At 46.4% G+C, this 19,155-nt stretch overlaps 1 protein-coding gene across 1 annotated transcript in view; it reads left to right on the plus strand.

The window, feature by feature from the left end:
* The window catches only part of LOC106749441 (fibrillin-1-like), a 60,673-nt gene that overhangs the window by 2,543 nt on the left and 38,975 nt on the right, over positions 1–19,155 (plus strand). Inside the window, exon 2 of the mRNA XM_014628888.1 lies at positions 2,129–2,341. Coding sequence (XP_014484374.1) covers positions 2,296–2,341 — 46 coding nt within the window. The 5' untranslated portion in view covers positions 2,129–2,295. The remainder of the gene's footprint in view (positions 1–2,128; positions 2,342–19,155) is intronic.

Genomic DNA, 19,155 nt, shown 5'->3' on the forward strand with positions numbered 1-19,155 from the left:
TTTAAATGCGTATAAAGAAAGTCGCTTCATTCATTGGCAGAAATATTCGCAAAGTTATTATCTCAATCAATATTGCATAAATAGTTATTTATTGCATTTTAGTCAGCACGTTCAAAACATTATTTTATAATAAACATCGATAGAGATATATAATATTTGGAAAACGGTGATGCGAAAACGATAATTGGATGGTGCAAGTCACTAGGTAAAAGAGATTCATGAGAAAAAGATACTAAAATATTTCTAAAAGAGGAAAAAAACAAAAAAGATTCCCTAATGCACATCCGAATACATTAATAGTTTAATCGGGTTTATTGACAGAAATTGAATATAATAAAATAATTTCGTATTAAATTTTCGCTGAATTATAAGGGGATAGTTAATGGGATAGTGGAAATTATTATAATTTCCATCGTAATTATATACCAGAAAATACGAGATAGACTGTAATTATCAACCATGGTAAAGTTTATTAAAAAAATAAGTACACTTCCAAACATTGCAAATGCAAATACTACACTTCCAAACAGTCCGGCAATGAGATTCGTAAACATAAACACTATGATTGGAGTTAGTCGGGATTTAGGTAGAACCAATAATAACAGCGTGAAAACCTCTTTTTCCCTGCTTTAGCTTCGACAAACAAGAAGCTCAATGCGAAGAACTGTTATAACAATAAGACGATTGAGAAAAGAATTATAAACAACTGTAAGAACTTTGTCACCTCTTGAACAATTACTGGTTCAAAAGTTCCCATCATAACGGTAGATTAAAAAATTATCAAGTCTCAACTATAATTGAATCACATGTTTCAGTTGAAATAATTATATTTGATTTCTCGGCAAATGAACTGAAAGAGAGAGAGAGAGAGAGAGAGAGAGAGATCTCAATTCATACAACTTTGTTCTCCGTTATCTCTCGCATTTTCATAATATGCTAAAAAGACTGATTTCCCACTTTTTTCTCTCCTTAGCATCTGAGTGAATGTCAACAATTTTAACGACACCATTGGAAAACCTCCTTAAAAATAGCTTTATTAATAAGTCCAGGATCCGTAAGAGCTTTCAGGCGGTCTTTTATGCCAATCCCCGTTACTTCTACTTACTAATTGGTCTCTCGAATCGATGTACTTTGCAAGTTGAGACAAATGTACTCTGGACGAGCCGTAGCATCATTTTGAAAGTACGAGCTTACCGAGCGCGCTTGTCGGATAATGTAAGAAGAAAACATTATCCGGAGAGGAGGGCAACGGAGTGGCAGCGTATGTACCATAATACACTTACGGTACCTTAGGTAGGGCTAAGAGAGGCAGAGAGAAAGAGAGAGAGAGAGAAAGAGAGAGAAGAGAGAGAGAGAGAGGAAGAGAGAGAGAGAGAGAGAGATAGACCGCAAGAGTCGCTAAGAGCCCGCGGAACACGGGCTCTTGTACTCAGTCCAACTCGGTCCTCGAACTGGTCCTGTGGCATGCTGCGTGGTGTGCAAGCGTAACCGGCGAACCACACCGTTTCCGGCGTCAGTCACAGCATCCGCGTGGTACTTGACATCGTGCGCTCTCCTCTCGGGCGATCACCGCGAGATGAGCCGTCGGACACAACGACAGTGGTATATCAATCGCATATCTCCGTTTCTCGGTTTGTGAGAAAGACGCTCGATGATAATGGAAAAGCTCGCTCTTTTTGTCGCGTAATTCCACTCACGATATAATTACTCTCTCTCTCTCTCTCTCTCTCTTTCTGTATCTCATTGAAGTGCAAACTCTCCCCGAAACGTTATCGCACACGCGTGCATGTGTGATAGCGAAGAACTCGTCGCCTTGTAATTATTATGCAACGGAAACGGAAGATGCTCCTCCTAAAGATCTCCGTCGTTTTCGGCTCATCTCGAGATACGAGGGCTCGCGGGAGAAAGAGAGAAAGAGATAGAGAGAGAGAGAAAGCGTAATGGGCGTCGAGTCCGGGTTTTACTGTAATGCTCTTTCACGGGTAGAAAGTAGGATTTAATAGAATCGAAAATCTCTGACATTAATTGATAATCGCACGGTAGAGCTTCGTTTAACGACGATTATGCGTGAACACGATTTATCGTTTACCGAACTTATAGCGTATTTGTTTCATCCAACGGCTCGTAGAAGAAGCCGACAGGGAAGGCAAAAATCGTCCGGAGAACGCGACGAGGGGCGAAGGCGATAAATCGAATTGATCGAGCGCGAAACGGCGGGAAAATCGAACGATCGTCCGAAGCGGGTCCGAGGTGCGGGGCAGTGGTGCGCGAGACAACGCAGATCCATCAGCGAAAATGAGGAGCTTGGCGGCTTGTTTGCTGCTGCTGTCGGCGATACGGGGTAAGTCACGTCTGAGGCCGTAAACAAGCGGTTACCTATTCAGCTAAGAACAGTAAACACATCTCGGCGAGATGTAACGACCGACTCTCAAGAACGTCCGGGGAAGAAACGAAAACAAATCGAACGCCGGAAGTTCCTGGTAAACATTAGTTAAAAAACGTCGGAAGTAGAATCCGCATGCGACTGCTGTAATTTTATATCTAATTTTATATCTTAAGCCGTAAATGAGCGGTTATCACGCGTTCAGAAATAAGAACAGAAAACACCTCTGTGAAGTAAGCGACGAGCTCGGGATCTTCGAGTAGGAAAGAGGTGACTCGAATCCCAGCGAATGCCGGAGATTCGGGGTAAATATTAGCGAAAAGATTAGGATCAGAATCCGCGGGATAGACAATTTCTATCCAGTAAACAAAGAACATTAGATCAACATGTGAAAATGTTGATTTTTTTATGCGTGAGTCTTTGAATATTTTCATCTGATATTCGACAAATATTTCGAAAGCATTACCAAATAATCCGATCCGAATATTGTAAAAATGTTTCATAAATATCGTAGTGCTGGGTTTTATTCGTAATAACGTTGATACAACGGTTACAAAAATTGTATATTAAAAAACGTTACAAGCTACTGAATATCGTTCGCAACAACGTTCTGTCAGTGACTGTTTGCTCACTTTGCTCACTAATTTTACATCGAATTTTATATCTACTTTTATGTCTCTAAAGTCGCAAATAAGCGATTAGTTATTCAGCTAAGAACAGAAAATATCTTTGCTAAGTAACGACGATGTTTCTATAATTATCTCAATTAAATTTAAATGATGCAGCATAGCATAAACCGTAGTTTACGGCAACTACAGTTATCGTAACCATTCAGATTTAGATGCAATAGTTATATAAAATAGTTAACTAAACTATATATATTAATTCTGTGCACAAAACTCGTACAGTTGTCACCTGTAACTATATTTTCTCCAAATGTCGGTTCAGAATCAGGATCACGAGAGACTTATAATTCTACGGCTAATTTTACACCTGCCTTAATTCAAATCGTGGTATTCGTGAAATCTTACAAATTCGGAAAGACGTCTGCTCGCGCGCACACGCGCGTTAAGAATTAAATTCCTCAGATTCCCGTCTATTACGGGTCGCATCAATAATTCGCTTACCTCGGCGGGCCGCCTTTTTTTCAGATTAAACCCGCACACACCATAACGCACGAATATAGACGGGGGAAATTTACTTAACGAAAGTTAGCTCTAAGCGGCATTGGTGCAACCGGCTCTTAACAGATTAGTTCGGTTCCGGCGAGAAGGCGTCTCGCGCAATAGCGTTAAGACTTCAGGTCTCGATAAGCAGATTTCGAAGAGCCTCGGCTCTTCGAGAAGGGAGCGCGTAAGCTGAAGTGACAAAAGAATTTCGCCCTTCGGAATTGTCGCCGCCGGTGATCCGTCGCATTTTTAAGGATTTGCTCCGGCGAGAGTCCGCTGCTGCTAACCGTCCGCGATGTTCTTCTCGTCGAGAAGGGAACGTTCGTTCGATTGCGAGGATACATTTTTTTTCCCGCGACAAGAGAGACGCGTTGAAATTAGAAACGGTCGAGCTATTTTTCTCTCTCTCTCTCTCTCTCTCTCGATCTTTTTTTTTTCTCAAGCTAGAACTATTCGAGTCAAATTCAGGATATTAAGGACCACGTAATTTCGCGGTTGCGCAAAGTTAAATTTTCGCAGCTCGCCGCTCCTTGTTATTTGATTGTTATCAATCGCGGTCGAACGAACGATAAAATGAAGCACGCTATTTCCGCGCGTTTTAAGCGCGCCATTAGCGGTTTGCTGTCGAAATGACTATCGCGCGTACACACGGGGACGTAATGGACGTTTGACGTGCCGAGCGGTAGATATTTGATCGCGCGGAAAACCGAAAAGCTTCCCCGCCGATAAGGCGAAATGCGCCTTTTGATCAGCGCGCGAAATTGATGAGACCGGAAAATTTCGAGAAGAACTTGCAGCGGAACGGCGAATGGAATTTTATACGTAATTCGTAAACGCAGCAAGCTCGACTCGGCCGCTCTCCTCCGGTTGAAAATATATTCTCGCGTGACAGTTGTGTGGTAAAAAAGAGAGAGAGAGAGAGAGAGAGAGAGAGAGAGAAAGGGAGAGATGGAGAGAAAGAGAAGAAAAAAGAAAGAAAGAGCGTATCACGAGTTTCAAAATGCGACCGTCGAATAATATATTAACCGTCGGGGAAGCAAACCTCGGACCGTAGGGTCGCGAAGAGCGAATGTAAGTTCTATTTCGAAACCCTTAGCGAAGGTTCCCCCGCGGCAGAAATTAAACTCCAGGAATAGGAACAAAAACATTCCGCGTATCGCGAAGTACCCCGCGGTCTCGCGCGCGCAACACGCGCTCGACTCTCTCCTCTCTCGCGTAAGATCGCGGCAGTTTTATTTATTTCTACCCTTTCCTCTTTTACGTAGCGCATTCGACATGGCACGTGGTAACATTCGATATGGACCGGCTGTCGAAAATCGTCCACAACGGAGAACGAACACGGCATTAGACACGGGCGGGGTTGCTCGGGGTGAAAGGGCACACGTGTTCGGTAAACCGATATTTCTCGAGGCGTCGATATATTCGAATTCGATCTCCCTCCGATTAAACCGGTAAACCGGCGAAATTCGCCGCTTGCGGTCACGCGGCTCCGAAAACGAAGCGTGGAATAAGATTACGCGTGATGTTTCATTCGGGGAATTCTCATATTTTCCGGGGATATCTCCCCCGTGGTGGTGTATTTTCCGACTTCAAAGCTCTCTCTCTCCCCCCCCCCCCCCNTCCGATTAAAAAATTCGCAGGCGACGGAAAACGGCGTCGGTCCGTGACGTTCTATGTGTGGTGTATCGTTTCCGTTCTCAGTTTGTTTTGTTTTTACGTTTTTCGGCCACCGTCGCCGCCGAATGTCGATGAGTTTATACGCGCGAGGATAAATAGGTCGTTTCCAGCGGGCAAGGCTGCTCCTTTTTTTACGATCGTTTCTACGGCACACAGCTGCAAGCCAGAAGTCGCGGGAGAGAATCCCTATGTCTCTTCTCGCAGGACATAATCCGATTTCTTCCTCTCGACATCGAGATATCGCTCGTCGAGAAAGAGAGAAAGAGACACGATCCTTCTTCCTCGTGTTTCTCCTCTCCTCGATCCCGAGCGCGTTGCGCGGCGCGTCGCGTTTCATCGCGTCGCGCTCTCGCTTGCTTTCTTTTGTGTTTTCTCGCCGTTCTAGCGGTTCGACCCGGACCTAAAAATAGAGGCGTCCGCAAGGGTCTGTTCCGCTGACGGGTCAGAAGTAACTTGTCGCTATTAGCGGACGAGGGTCGGGAGCCGCGTCGGAGGAGAGATCGTGAGACAAACTTAAACGCGAACTCGACTCCCCGGATCCGATGGAATTAGGACGTGCGGGATTTATTAAATCTTCCCGCGCCCGCGCGGCTTTTCCGGAATATTCCGCGCGCGCGGGGAAATTGGATCCGTTATTCGAGTTATCGGGATAAGTCGCGGGGCCGGAGAGGAAAGTACGGAAAAAAGCCGGCCGGCCGGCCGACTCGCGATCCTTCCCCGAGACTTTCATCGTAACCGCTCGGCGCCTCGGTTAAGATTTCTGAGCCGGAGTCCTCAAATTATTATTAAAAAAATATTATCAAAAAATTCATGCCAATAGATGTATAAGATATACCTCCGCAAAAAGAAATTCAATTATGACGTTCACAGTTTTGCATATTCGAATCGAAATTTCTTTTAGTTCTCGTTGATAAAGCGAGAATTTTACACGAACCAAGCGGACACGTTAACATTGCAAATTCTGTTGAATTTAAAGAACTGTTTAACTGAATTGACCGAGAACGTTGGAAGATTCCAAAGTGGATTCACGACTCAGGGAGCGTTATTAAAGACACGAATTAGCGCTGGTCGAGACTTAAACGATAGATTATAAATCTCGACCGCGGTACATAAAATCAATTCACTCGCGCGGAAAATCAATGTAATTTATCACTAAAGCGCGCAACTGTTATTATACGTTATTCGGCGAGCGTTGAATTTCGACTCTCACTGACGAATTTCGCGCTGAAATCCATCGACGTTCAGGCCAGGTCTACCCGATGTCCAGTCAGTTTCATCGGCGGAGCTCGTCGCTACCGTCCCGATGCGTCGTTCCGCATCCGGCACTCCGGTAGCGTCCAACATCCGTCCCGGTGTCGTCCCACACATGTCGACATTGCATTTCACCTCACTTCACTTCTCAGTATATTCGGCGTTAACGCGATTAACACGTTAACATCTCGACGACGTGTCTCGAGACGAAAAATGTGCATCTATCTCGAGAGGACGTCCGAATTTCGCTTCTCGACGGAAGACGAAATTGGAATTCACGAAATCGTTTAACGAACGTCTCGAATCGCGGCGCGACACTTCGGGACGCAGTTCTGACACTTCAGTTCTGTCATTTCGCCGACACACCACCACTCGCGATCAATTTCGTTCTTTCGGCACTTTCACGGACTCGCGGATCTCGCGGTGTAACAAAAAAAGAGAATCGCGAGCCGACCTCGATCGCGAGGTCGACCATCAACGACGCGCGCACGCGCGAATGAAATAATCGGGAGTGGCGTGAAATTCTCACGATGGTTTCGCCGATGCCTCGGCGAAGATTACCTCGCCGTGCGCTTTCGCGAAGCGACAGCTCCGCAATATTTTCGCGACGACGCTACTCCTTCGCGCTCCACTTCTCTGCCGCGAAGTTCCCGTAATACCTTTGCCGACTTTAATTTGACGCAAGAATCTCTCTGGAGAATGTAAACGCGACGCGAACGTAAACACAAAGGGGTTGGAAACCGGAGACCTCTCGGCCGCCGGCAAAAAACCCGTGCACGCGTGCGCGAGCGAAATGTAATCTCGGTTATTTGAAATTTCTGTTTCCTCGGCCGGGGCGTAATCGAGACGCGCGAGGAACGAAAAAGCAAATGAACTTTCACACACTTTGCACGCCCGATTTTCCACGTATCTTTCATCAAGAGTTCCCGAATCAAGAATGATTCCGTGAAATCTTGCAAAGATTGAAATACACGTCGATTGATTCGGCCGCGAAGTAGAAACAATCGCGAAGGTCGTTTCGTCGAGTCACCTCGCGACATCATCTCCGAGCGAGAGATTTCGGCGAATTTCACTCAACAAGATTCATCGTTGCTCGTTGAAGCGTAACAGCGACGCGCGAATTGCAATGTATAAGAAAGCCAGGAAATTAATAACCGCGACGATCCGCGAGATCTATCAACGCCAACCGAGTAATAGGACGGATATTCCGCGCTCGGCGGAGCGATTCGGACCGCGCATTATGTAATATTCAAAACTATATCAGGGGATCACGTCGATTCGTGCAATTCTGTTGAATAATTTTGCGGCTCCGATTGAACAGCTGACAGATCCGTAGAAATATGTTTGTTAAAGATAAAAAGAGATCGAGCACGCCGAGAGAGCTGTTGGATATTTCAAATATTCGACAGACAACATAGGCACACTTGAAAGAGCGACCACCCAATTATTTCCAACGGTACATTTATCCACGGGCAAAGTAAGCTGCTATTGATTTCAGAGGAGCTTTCCAATCGCCCGTCGCTACCTTTAAATCCATCACTTTAAACCTCCGTGGCCATTCGTCACTCACCGAGTGATCTCGAACTCGGAGAGTCGGCCACGTTCCGCCACCCGAATCTGGAACAGAAAAGAAAAACAATTTGGTTAAATTTCGGGATTCGTTCTAATGAGCAAATACGCGTAGAGATACGAGAGGAGATCAACGACTCTTTTAGGTCGCGCGATCCGAACGGTCATCCTGACGGTTGCATCTCGATTTTCCGACGAGAAAAAAGAAGCGATTTAACAGAAAATGTTTTTCTCTAAAAAGAAGCATAGTAAGTTTACAAACGTACTTTCGACCATCCTGCTCGGTCCGAATCTCCGGAACTGCATCTGTTTCCACCGGAATGGCGCCTCCGGAAACTGCATCTGCCTTGTCGCCGTGAGCGACTGTCAGATCTGAAACAGAAAAAAAGTCATTTGTAATTGGTTACGGCGGTAGGAGCGGTCATTCGGTCTAAATCGAATGACCGGGTCGAGAATACAATGATTCTACATGTATGATTCAACACAAAACTTTTAACCGGACCGATTTTAACAAAAGTACATTTCTTTTACTGTGTAGAAATATATATTTATATTTATATACTGCTATATGGCAGTTTGCTCACTTACATGTGTCATTGTTGTTCTCAAGGACGCGCAGCCTTGGCTCAAGCCGGTCTTATTTTTGCGCTCCTCTAATTCTTCATCTCGACACACCGTTTGCGCTGGAATTTCCCTGCCATCCCCCCCCCCCCNCGGAAACGGTTGAGACCAGAGCTAACGACTGAAATAAGAGGAAATATGCATGGCTTAATTTGACTTTTGAGTTAGCGCCGCGCCTTTCATGGATTTGTTTCCAACCGTTTCGTGAACATTTCAGCTTACTTTTTCAGGATGAGGTACGACGACCCGAAACTCGGGGAAAAGTGAACTGAAACGTCGGAAACGAATCCACGAATGAAGGACGCGCGACGTTAACTCGGAAGACAAATTAAGTATTTCTCTACGTCGCGAAAGCCTAAAATATCGGCAATATGCATATAATCTATTACAATTATATAAAAATATATAATTATATATTTCACATTTCATTTAATATCGCTCGATCCAAGTGAAAATTTCCTAAGGAATGTCGAAATAATTATTTACATGAATTCAGCGCTTTTTTTTTTTCTATGCGTTGTGCTGATCCCGCTCGATCGTGACCGATCCCAACGTTCGATCTTCGCCGATAGTAAAGATACCGATAATAAAGAGTGTCATGCGCTTTTCTCTCTCGCTGTATCGTATCGTCTCGGTATCGAAGCGTTTTCGTTGGACCGAGCACGCGTTCTCTCTCTCTCTCTCTCTCTCTCATGGCACATCGCCTCCTTCTATATACGACCCGCTCCGAACGGACTCTATTTCCCAAATTCCGCTTCGTCGTTCCCCGCTGTCGTAGCAGTATCTCTCTATTCGGGCTCGCCCACACGCGAGCGACGAGCGGGCACATGGAAGCTCAAAGCTTAAGGCTCGTTGAAATAGCACGCGGAAAAAGACTTACGTGCTTCCCCCACGATTCCGTTCGATGAGTCGCTCTTTCTTAAGTCGCTCTTTTATTTGCGGTCGTCCCGGGGGCGAAGAGGTCGGAGGCTGCGAGATTGAACGCGGAAGGGAATCCTCTTGCGACGCGCGCCGGAAGAAATAAAGGGAGGAGACCGACGTCGCGTTTGCCAGAAGCTCGCGATACGAGCGATCGCGCCGCGATCATGACGGAAGCTGAAATTTTACCTACGCTCGATATTTCCGTAATACGGGGGGGGGGGAAGAAAATGTCGAAGAAATATATAAATATATAAACGCCAAAAATCAAAAAAATAAGTGCGCTCGAAACAACTCGCGGTAAACAAATTTCGATTTCGGGGTTGAACATGACGGGCTAACCTAATTCCTCTGCTCCCGGCAAAATTTTGGTGTCCTTCGAATCTCCTGTTTGCGTAAAACAAGCTCGAATGTTATTTCAATAGGACGCTTGCAAAACTGGCCCAACATGTTAGCGGTCGTATATTCACCGTCCGTTTTACTCAATCTTCTTCCGACCAGAGAGGCGGAATTGCTCGTATTACGCAGCTGAATTAACCCTTTGATAGTTAAAAGAATACTCAGTTCTCTCAGTGCACATAAATATAATACACGATTCTCCGAGAGCTTCTTTCTTTCTTCTCTCTTTTCTCTCTTTATGAGAAGAATACGATAATACAACTGATCGTTCCCGAAATTACGAATCGCCGCGATCTCTCCGGCAAGAGAGAGAGAGAGAAAGAGAGAGAAAGAGAGAGACAGAGAGAGAAACGTAATGGACACACATTATCGGGGGAAAGTATTATCAGTAATTTAAAGCGGTTACGTTGATTCGCGATAATCGTCCGGCGATCGCGTGCACATTACCGGGCGAATTACCGAGTCGGGCCAATGGACAACGCGAAACTCCCACGGCGATCTTTTGTCGCTTTCACCCTTTCCTCAGCCGATACCGTAAACGCGTAAGCCATGGCTCGCGCTCTCGCGCGATAGAAAATTAGCGTGATTATCGTCGATTATTTTCAGTCGCGACCATACGTTACAGGTTGGTAGGTAGGCGCCCGTTATTTTTCAACCGAATCGAGTTACGAGTCAATGGAACACAGGTAATTCGAAATATGTGTTCGATCGGGTGGATAAAACGTGCCCCGCAGTAACGGGTACGGTGTAGGAGCAATTTGCGCTTTCCCGGATACCCGCAAGTCGATCCAGCCGGGATTTTTTTACGATTTCGACTCACCGGCCGGAGAGCCATTTTCGAGAGATCTCGCGTGTCCCTCTCTATCGCCGCGTATGCTAATAAGTTTTGTAACTCGATACACGCCTTGTTTGCACTGGCCGTAACGTACGGGCGATAAATCACCAGGGGAATTAGCATAATTGCGCGCGCGTGTTCGCGTTTCGTCGGTAAGTATCTTTCGGGATCCGATGTCGTTTCGAATCGGCGAGTAAATTCACCCCCCCCTCCTCCTTCCCTTCCCCCTCGGCAGCGATGCCGAACGCGCTCTCTCGTGGCGACGGTGTCGCGTTTTCGGTGGTTTGGATTCCGCGGCAGAAACTTCCGCGGGTAGACAGCGGGAAACTTGGTTTCCCTATCAAGATTCGAACAACTAACAATTTATCTTTCGCCGGTCCGTCCTCGATTTCGCGTTGACTTACGCGGCAAGAATTTCGTCGCGAGCGAACGATTAATGTAAAAATATCAACGCACGTATATTTAATTCTGAAAGTTCTTATTGGTCCTCATTCAACGTAAAATAATACACATATATTCGATATATAACGTATATTCTATGTTGAGTAAATATTCGCATTTAACCCGGTAACAGTCACCTGAGGTCATTTGCAATTATAAGTCGCTTATTATTAACAAAATATAGTACGTTATCGATTGTCCCATGATTTATTATTATTTGGGAACGTTATAGATATAGATTTACTCGCTACATTTTGAAAAAAAGAAATGATGAGAGGCCAGGAAAATATTTAAGAAACGAAATAAGCACATCAAGCTTTCGTTATTGTTTACGTAAAAAAAGAAAAAAAATTAAGGTGACTCCAAGTTAAAGGCTAAAATAATAAAAATATCCCGAATTAGATACGTGCCCAAGCAATGGTATTTTTACCTTCCACGGACTTACTAGTTCTCTTACTTCGAGAGAGAGAGAGAGAGAGAGAGAATTGTCAGTTCATTTCAATTTGCGTTCCCGCGCAGTCCGATCCAATTTTCGACAGCACCAATCCCGGCCAATTCTGCTTCCGTTTAAATTTCTGCGTGTACCTTCTCCTAATTGAATCTGCATTTCTGATCAGCGCGCGATTTTATCATTTGACGATTGACCACGATCTATGCGGTAATGCCATACACGCGCGCGCCCGCGTCTGTGTGGATGGGCGGACGGGCGGTGCGCGCGGCTGTGTAAAGCGCGCGAGTACCGCCGGGCTGCATTTCCATATGCATGCACTAACGTCCCGGATGGATGCGTACACTTTCGGTAGCCCGATACACTCATACTCGCCCTCATTTTCACCGAAACGCTTTTACATTGTGTGTTACTCGGGGATACCGAACACGAAAACGCTCTAGGTGCCTATTGTGTTGCTCGCGAAGTTACCAATTTATAACGGAAATTCGAACGGCCCCCCCCCCCTTTCGCAGTAGATAATAGCGTTAGAGCCGTCTTACTACGTTATTTATGGTTACAACGGATACGCAGAACCGCGTTAATTAATTTCCATACCGACGACACTCGCTGAATTTATCGCGTGTATGGCGAACTCCCGTCGGCGTTCCGTCCTCGTAGCCGTCCGCGTCGTTACGCGCGATTGCGGAATTTCGCGCGAAAGAGCGGAGAGGACGAGCTTATTCCGCGATTTCGCCGGTGCGTTCGCGCTCGGTGAAATGTTTTTAACAAGACCGCCAAGTATTCAATTTCTCCGCCGTCACCGCGGCGGCGTGTCATAATTCTCCGATGTGCGCCGAATAGTTTGGCCGTTCGGCAAAGTTTGATGGCGAACTCGCGCGACGGCGAGAGCGATATTCCGTGACAGTCACGTTTCACGCGCGAATTACTTTTTTCCGACATACACGCACACACATGCACCGTCTCGCCGGGCGATCGCGCGCGGGTGGGCGCGCTCCCGCCTCTCTAATGGAATGTAATTTCGTAATAATAATATACACACGTAAAACGACGAGTGCGTGTGTGTATATCGCTAACAGCGCGAATTTACGGCGGTCGCGTGTCCAAGATCGAATGAGCGTGTCGCCGGCGAAATTACCGTCGCGGCGGCGCAGACTCATAATCACCGGCGGATTTTAATGCGAAAATCGCCGGCTACTCCGGGCGATTATTAATCAAACGTCAGGGAACGCGCCGTCCCCCGACTTTCACGTCGCCGCCGTTTACTCTCAATCCGCCGGTTTCCACACGCGTTGTGTTCCGCGAATCTCCGAGAGCTCGACGACCGGCATCAAACCGGCTTCCCCTTTTCCCGCTGTCGCGTGTTATCAGCCCGCTATAACTTAATGGCGACTCGGTCCCCGCTGGAAAATGATCGGGTACAGCGCGATGTTTCCCCCGGCCCACCTGTAATCAGCAACGACTACCGGCCGTGTCGAATGACGGGAGCGTCACTCACCGGGAAGAAGGTAATCGCGTCTTTACATAGTACGTATCGGCAGCCGGCTCGAAGAACGCGGTCTCTAAAGTGATCGAACCTGTCTCGGGACAGATTTCAACAGAAAGTGCCGCGCCTTTTACACCTTTTAATAAAGCCTTTTAATAATCCGATCCGTGCCGCTCAAAGGGCTCGTATTTTACCTACAAGCTAGGCCTAGAAGTCAGTATCTTGAAGAAGACCGTTGACTTTGAAAACGGCAAGCAGTCGATTGAATCCAGCGAAATACTGCATTCGTTTCAAATTAGGTTCGCCTGCGCTTAATTCGGAGATACCTGAGTGCTGATCTGTCCGGCTTATCTATGTTAAATCTACGATAGCTAGGAAATGTTGCGGTAAATAACATCCCTACCATTCTTCGGTACAGTTCCCAATTAAGCAACAGCTATCTTCTTAAACCCGTTGTTCAAGCTAAAACACAAGGGAATTAAAGGGTAATATAAGAGAAACATGTAATTATCATAGTTACCGTAACTTATGTAAATTCGCTTACTCTGATACGGGATCGATCAGAGCCGCAGGCTCGAATGGAAAAACGACGATCGGGTTCACTCGAAAAGAATCGTCCCGTCCGTACCCGGTGAGATCGTTGCCACTCGACTAATGTGACATAAGATCACAGCAGAAGGGCGGAACGGGACGACGAGTCTCCTCTGCGGTCGCTGATATCCGTTATAATAAGCGTCGTCGAACGTCTACTCGCAAACCCGATATACGATATACGATTTCTCAAGTCCGCGCCGCTCTTCAACAACAAACGGCGCTGCTCGAACGGAGGAGCTGCCTGCCGCTCTGCGGCCACGGTAATTCGATAGAACTGTGTCAGTGCCCATCTCGACGAAGGGAAAACTTCGTGCCGCCTTAAAAGCCGCGGCTTCTGACGTGGAGGAGCTAGAAGACGTCGCGCTGTTTCCATCGAGGAGTCTTTTTCGCATGGCATACAGCCCGGCTCGTATCGTCCCTTCGAGTGAAATCCATCTCGTTGTTAACGACCCGTGTAAAGGTCGGTACGTGACCGCCAGACCGCTCCTTCTGATTTTCAACGAGAGATAATCGACTTCTCTCTCTCTCTCTCTCTCTCTCCCTCTATTTTTTTTTTAATACAGAATTACAGAACTGGACGCGTGTTCTGACGCGTGTTCGAAAATTCACGTGCACCACGAATGGGAAGCGCGAATTAAGGTAGTTGGTCCGTGACAATCTTGTTAGGGTCATTTTCACCAACTCCGGTTAACCTAATTGACCGGTTAATTCGATGGAATTGACCAATCGCATTGATCAGTTCAGCTAATTAGTCATTGCGATCGGTCAATTCCGTTGAGTTAATCAGTCGGTTAAGTTATTCGGAGTTGGTGGAAATGGCTCTTAGAAAAGTAGCGGTTAATGTAAGACGAAGAAGCTCGAAATCTGTGGTAAATGTTTATGAATACGATTTATGATATGCAGCTGTGACATCGTAATGAGAGAATGTTGTTCAAACTCTCAACCTGGGTAATACTTAAAAACTCGTAAAGAAATGACTGTTTTTCGCGCTTTGACGCATATAATACTTTTGGCTGGGACTGTCCATGCAAAGCATATATTTCTGAATGTCATATGTAACCGATAAACGCACACGAATGCACGTTACTAGAGAGACGATCGTGACGGCGGATTTTTCTGTATTTTTATATATTTTTCGCATTTTTATGTATTGATTATACATTTTTCGGATTATTTAATCATTTTATTTTCAAAACGTGTCTAACTAAGAGACACGAAGGGAAATAATAACACGTACGATATTATATAAAATCTCTATATTATTTTGTTTTTATTCTTTCCTGTTTCAAAATACACTCCTTCTGAGTCAGTGCAACCCTGAAAGCGATTATAAAATTTTTGGAAACAGTCACTGTTCTCCGTTTTCGGAATCGCCTTTAACACCGCGGTCGAAGCTCTCCGGATGTCCTGAATGGTGTCGTCACGCTTTCCTTTCACCGGCAATTTGAGTTTCGAGAATAGCCAGAAGTCACACGGAGCCAAATCGGGCGAATACAAGGGATGTTCCGGCATCGTGATGCCTTTCCGGCCAAGAAATCGCGTATAATCTTGGATTTGTGCACCGGTGCATTATCGTGCAGAGGCGACCAAGATCCTTGCTCTTGGTATTCAGACCAAACTCGAGGAATCCTGTTCCGCCAACGATTCAGAACACTCAAATAATAATAATTTAGCGTCTCACTGTTTGACCTCCCGGTATGAATTCCCTGAGGACGACTCCTCTCGTCGAATCGAAGAAAACGGCGAGCAATGCCTTGTTCGCGCACTTTGCACGAAAACCATCTAAATCACCTAACAATCACTACCGTACAAACTTTTTATCATTTCGTGCGTTTCATCAGCTGTTTTGCCTAACCAATAAGAAATTTAATTTTGGTTGTTTATTCTGTAGTGTTTCTTCGACGAGCGTCAATAAAGTACCGGTCACATTTAACCTCGAAAGTAATGACGCCGAAATGTTGACGTCTTGAAATTTTCAACGGTCATAGCTGAAATGTCAAGTTTCACAACGCAATCATTCATTGAAAGTTGGCGTTGCGAGAATAAACAATTAGAAAAATCAGTCGCACCAAAGCCTGGACAGACTGTGTGGCCGGTATTCATAGTCGGATCTTGCATATAAGATCGTCTTAGGTTCATCTTCAGATGCTGTACGGCTCATTTCATTGGCTACGAAGCATACGAAGATGAACTCAAGACGGTCCTAAATATAAGATCCGACTATGAATACCGGCCTGTGCGTGGTCTTAATTATTTTATTTCGATTATCTCGGCCTCGGTGTATCTCAGATTAATCTTCTACTAATTTCAGCATCTCTGTGAATCGTGTTTCGGTTAATATGCTGTCGAAATCTGAAAAGATTCCCTTAAAAAATCAATTTACGAACCTCACCTTGAGTCGAGCGCAATCACACTCGAGGAAACCTTGCCCGTGCGATTCTTAATTGGGTCTCAGGCGTGAGCCTTCCCGGTGGATTTCACCGGAGATTTTCGCGGGAAAGGGAAAAAAGAGCGAGCGAGCCCGGCATTTTCAGAGCGCAGCGACGAAAATACCCCCCTAACGCGATTCGGTCCGCGACTTCGCTCGTCAGAGGATGAAATTTCAGGGACGCCGGTCCTCCGTATACGTGAAAATCCATAACGAGCGTAAAAGCGTAAACTTAAGTTCGCGGTCGTCGACAGTCAAGATAGAAAAGAGAAAGAAACGAAGCCGGGCACTTTTGCTTCGCGAGCGCGCGCGCGCTCGTCATTACTTATTCCCGCGTCTCTCATCCCGCGGAAAGACGGTAACGACAGATTTATCGAGTGAAAAATTCACGGCTGGAGACGCGACGCCTTCGCGCGCTGTCTTCTGTTTTCGGATTGCCAAATGGGAAAACGTTGTTTCTGTTGCGGCGAAATTGCTCGGCCAACGTTCAATCTGGCCGAGAAGCGGGAAGGTGTACGAGGACGTCGGCCACCGCCGCCGCAGATAAATCGATGCGACCGATATTCCTTTCCGTAGCCCATCTCCCTTGGAAAAAGATTGCTGTTTACGAAGGCCAGAAATAATTTAACGTCGGCCGTTCGGCGAGCTTACCCCTCTCCCTCCCTCACTCTCTCTCTTCCTTTATGTTTATTTACGATATTCCTCGCGAACACAAACGAGGAACGATTCGATCGTTGCCATCGCGGCGCCGGCAGGTAGCCAATATTCCCTTTCTCGCGCGAATGGGCTGGAAAAATTAATTATTTTCTTCTTAAGCACGCTATATATGTATCAAGCTCGATATCGTAATACGGCGAGCGCACTTCTCCCTCTTACTCGTCGGCGCGAAATACCGTGATATATGTGTGTGTGTGTGTAGCACACGTGAAAATATAAAAGCGCTCGTTCGCGAGTCTAAAGGCTCGCTATTGTTAAGAAACATCGACAGGAAACATCGCGGCGAGACCGGATATCGGACAGCAGAGAGAGACAGGAATTATACAATTCCGAACACGTGCTGATTTATTGGCTTATCGGCGCTTGACAGGAAAAATACTTGAAAATTCCGAACAAGGTGCGACTCGGTGTCGAAAAACGGTAAAAGATCGCTCGCTCGCTCACGAAATGTGGAACACGCTTTTGCTTTACGCCGCTATTTCCCCACCGTCTACCACGAGCGCTGTTCTTCTTTTTTTTTCCCGTCGCATTTTTCCCCCTTTTCATTTTCGTCCGCTCGAAGTGCTTAGACGGGAGAGACACGCCGGACCGGGAGTGAGAATTTTCAGGAGCAGGCCGGGCTAAACGGCCGTCGATTCTCTCGTTTACAAACGTATCCGGGGCGTTTCTATCCGTCTCGATGGGCCTTTCTTTCGCTCGCGACATCCGCCGATCGGCGATTGTGTTCGGGCAGCATGACGAGGCGAACAGTGGGTGGGATCGCCGGTGGATATCGTTAAAGGAGACACGTCGAATCTGCGATCTCGATCGGCGAGGGGGTCTTAATGGACCCGCGCGTGACTAACTCCATCCTTTCCTTCGCGCGTTGTCAAAGTCGTTGACACCGAAGGGGGAGTCGAGATCATTGATCGCGCGTCGTTTGCACATACGCGTACCAAGAGAGCCACTCGAAAGAAGCTCTCTCCTATACAGGCCGCTCCAGTGGACGAGGTCGATACTTCCTGCAGCTGGTGATTCGCAGCGACCGGTCGTCGTGAGCGAGAGAGAGAGAGAGAGAGAGAGAGAGCGCGAAGCGGTACTGCTAGTAGTAGCAATGGTAGTAGTTGAAAAAAGGAAATCGACGTCGGATGCTGAGAACGCCCTTCGCTCGAAAATCGCCCGTCTGCCGACGAGCTGTAAACTCGTGTAATTGGGTTTTATTGATTTGGATTAAATCATTGATTCCCGCGTTTGCGCGACTCTCATTCTCTCACCGACACTTCACGCGCGAACTTCGTGGAATGCAAAGTTCCCATAAACCGGGCCTTCGCGTAAGGTCACGTAAGGACGGTCACTCGTCGTTGACCCGATTCGCGACACCGGGGGTTTGCTTACCTCGTAATCTTGATTTACTGATTTATGCAAATCAGGAGTAATCCGATAATCTCGAGTGACTGGTATAATTCCCGTTCCCATGAGCGGGAGGGCGAGCCGTGACTCACGTGCCGCTAGTCAATTACACAAATTGGGGCCCTGCGTGTTACTTTAATTAAGCGTTTAATTCTTTCGTTAATCCCAATCACCAGGAAAGCCTTGCGTCACGTCTTGCAGCGGCCCTGTCGGTCGGGTTTCGACAGCGTTAAATTCCGCACACTTTAACGCATATCCGTCCGTCCGTCCGAGAGGACGACGAACCGGGGCGAATATTGCGCTCTGAATATTTTAACGCATCCCTCCGGGGCATTGCTTTGCGATCCATATTTAATTAAATATCTGATTTATGTCGGTTTAGCGGTGCCTCTCGCTATTCCTTGAGTAATGAAATATAAATTAATTACAATTTAATAGGTTTAAATCTTTGAATCCTCCTCCTCTCTCTCTCTCTCTCTCTCTCTCATCCCTCGGTGTAAGTTGGCGCCGGTCGATTGAAAAATTTACGCCACCTTATTAGGAGCCGCACCGTTCGTCTCGAGGGCGATAAATAAATAAGGTGGCCTAAGTACTGCGGGAGAAAATTAGAATTTCGATGCGGCGCACCGGCGAATGCGCGTGAGCACAATGCGTTGGCCGTATGTTCACGGCAATTTACGATGCACTTTGTAACAACGGGAAGACAAGTAAAACCGCAACGGAGAAGTTTTACCCGAGGCCGTTTTATCACCGGCCGATAGACTTCACAGGAGACGCCCCGCTCGCGGAACGTCGCGGAACGGCCGAGGTGTATGTTTTTTTTTTTTTTT

The sequence above is a fragment of the Dinoponera quadriceps genome, unplaced genomic scaffold (genome assembly GCF_001313825.1).
Source record: "Dinoponera quadriceps isolate SergipeBrazil2010 unplaced genomic scaffold, ASM131382v1 scaffold37, whole genome shotgun sequence".
NCBI classification, from domain to species: Eukaryota; Metazoa; Arthropoda; class Insecta; order Hymenoptera; family Formicidae; genus Dinoponera; species Dinoponera quadriceps.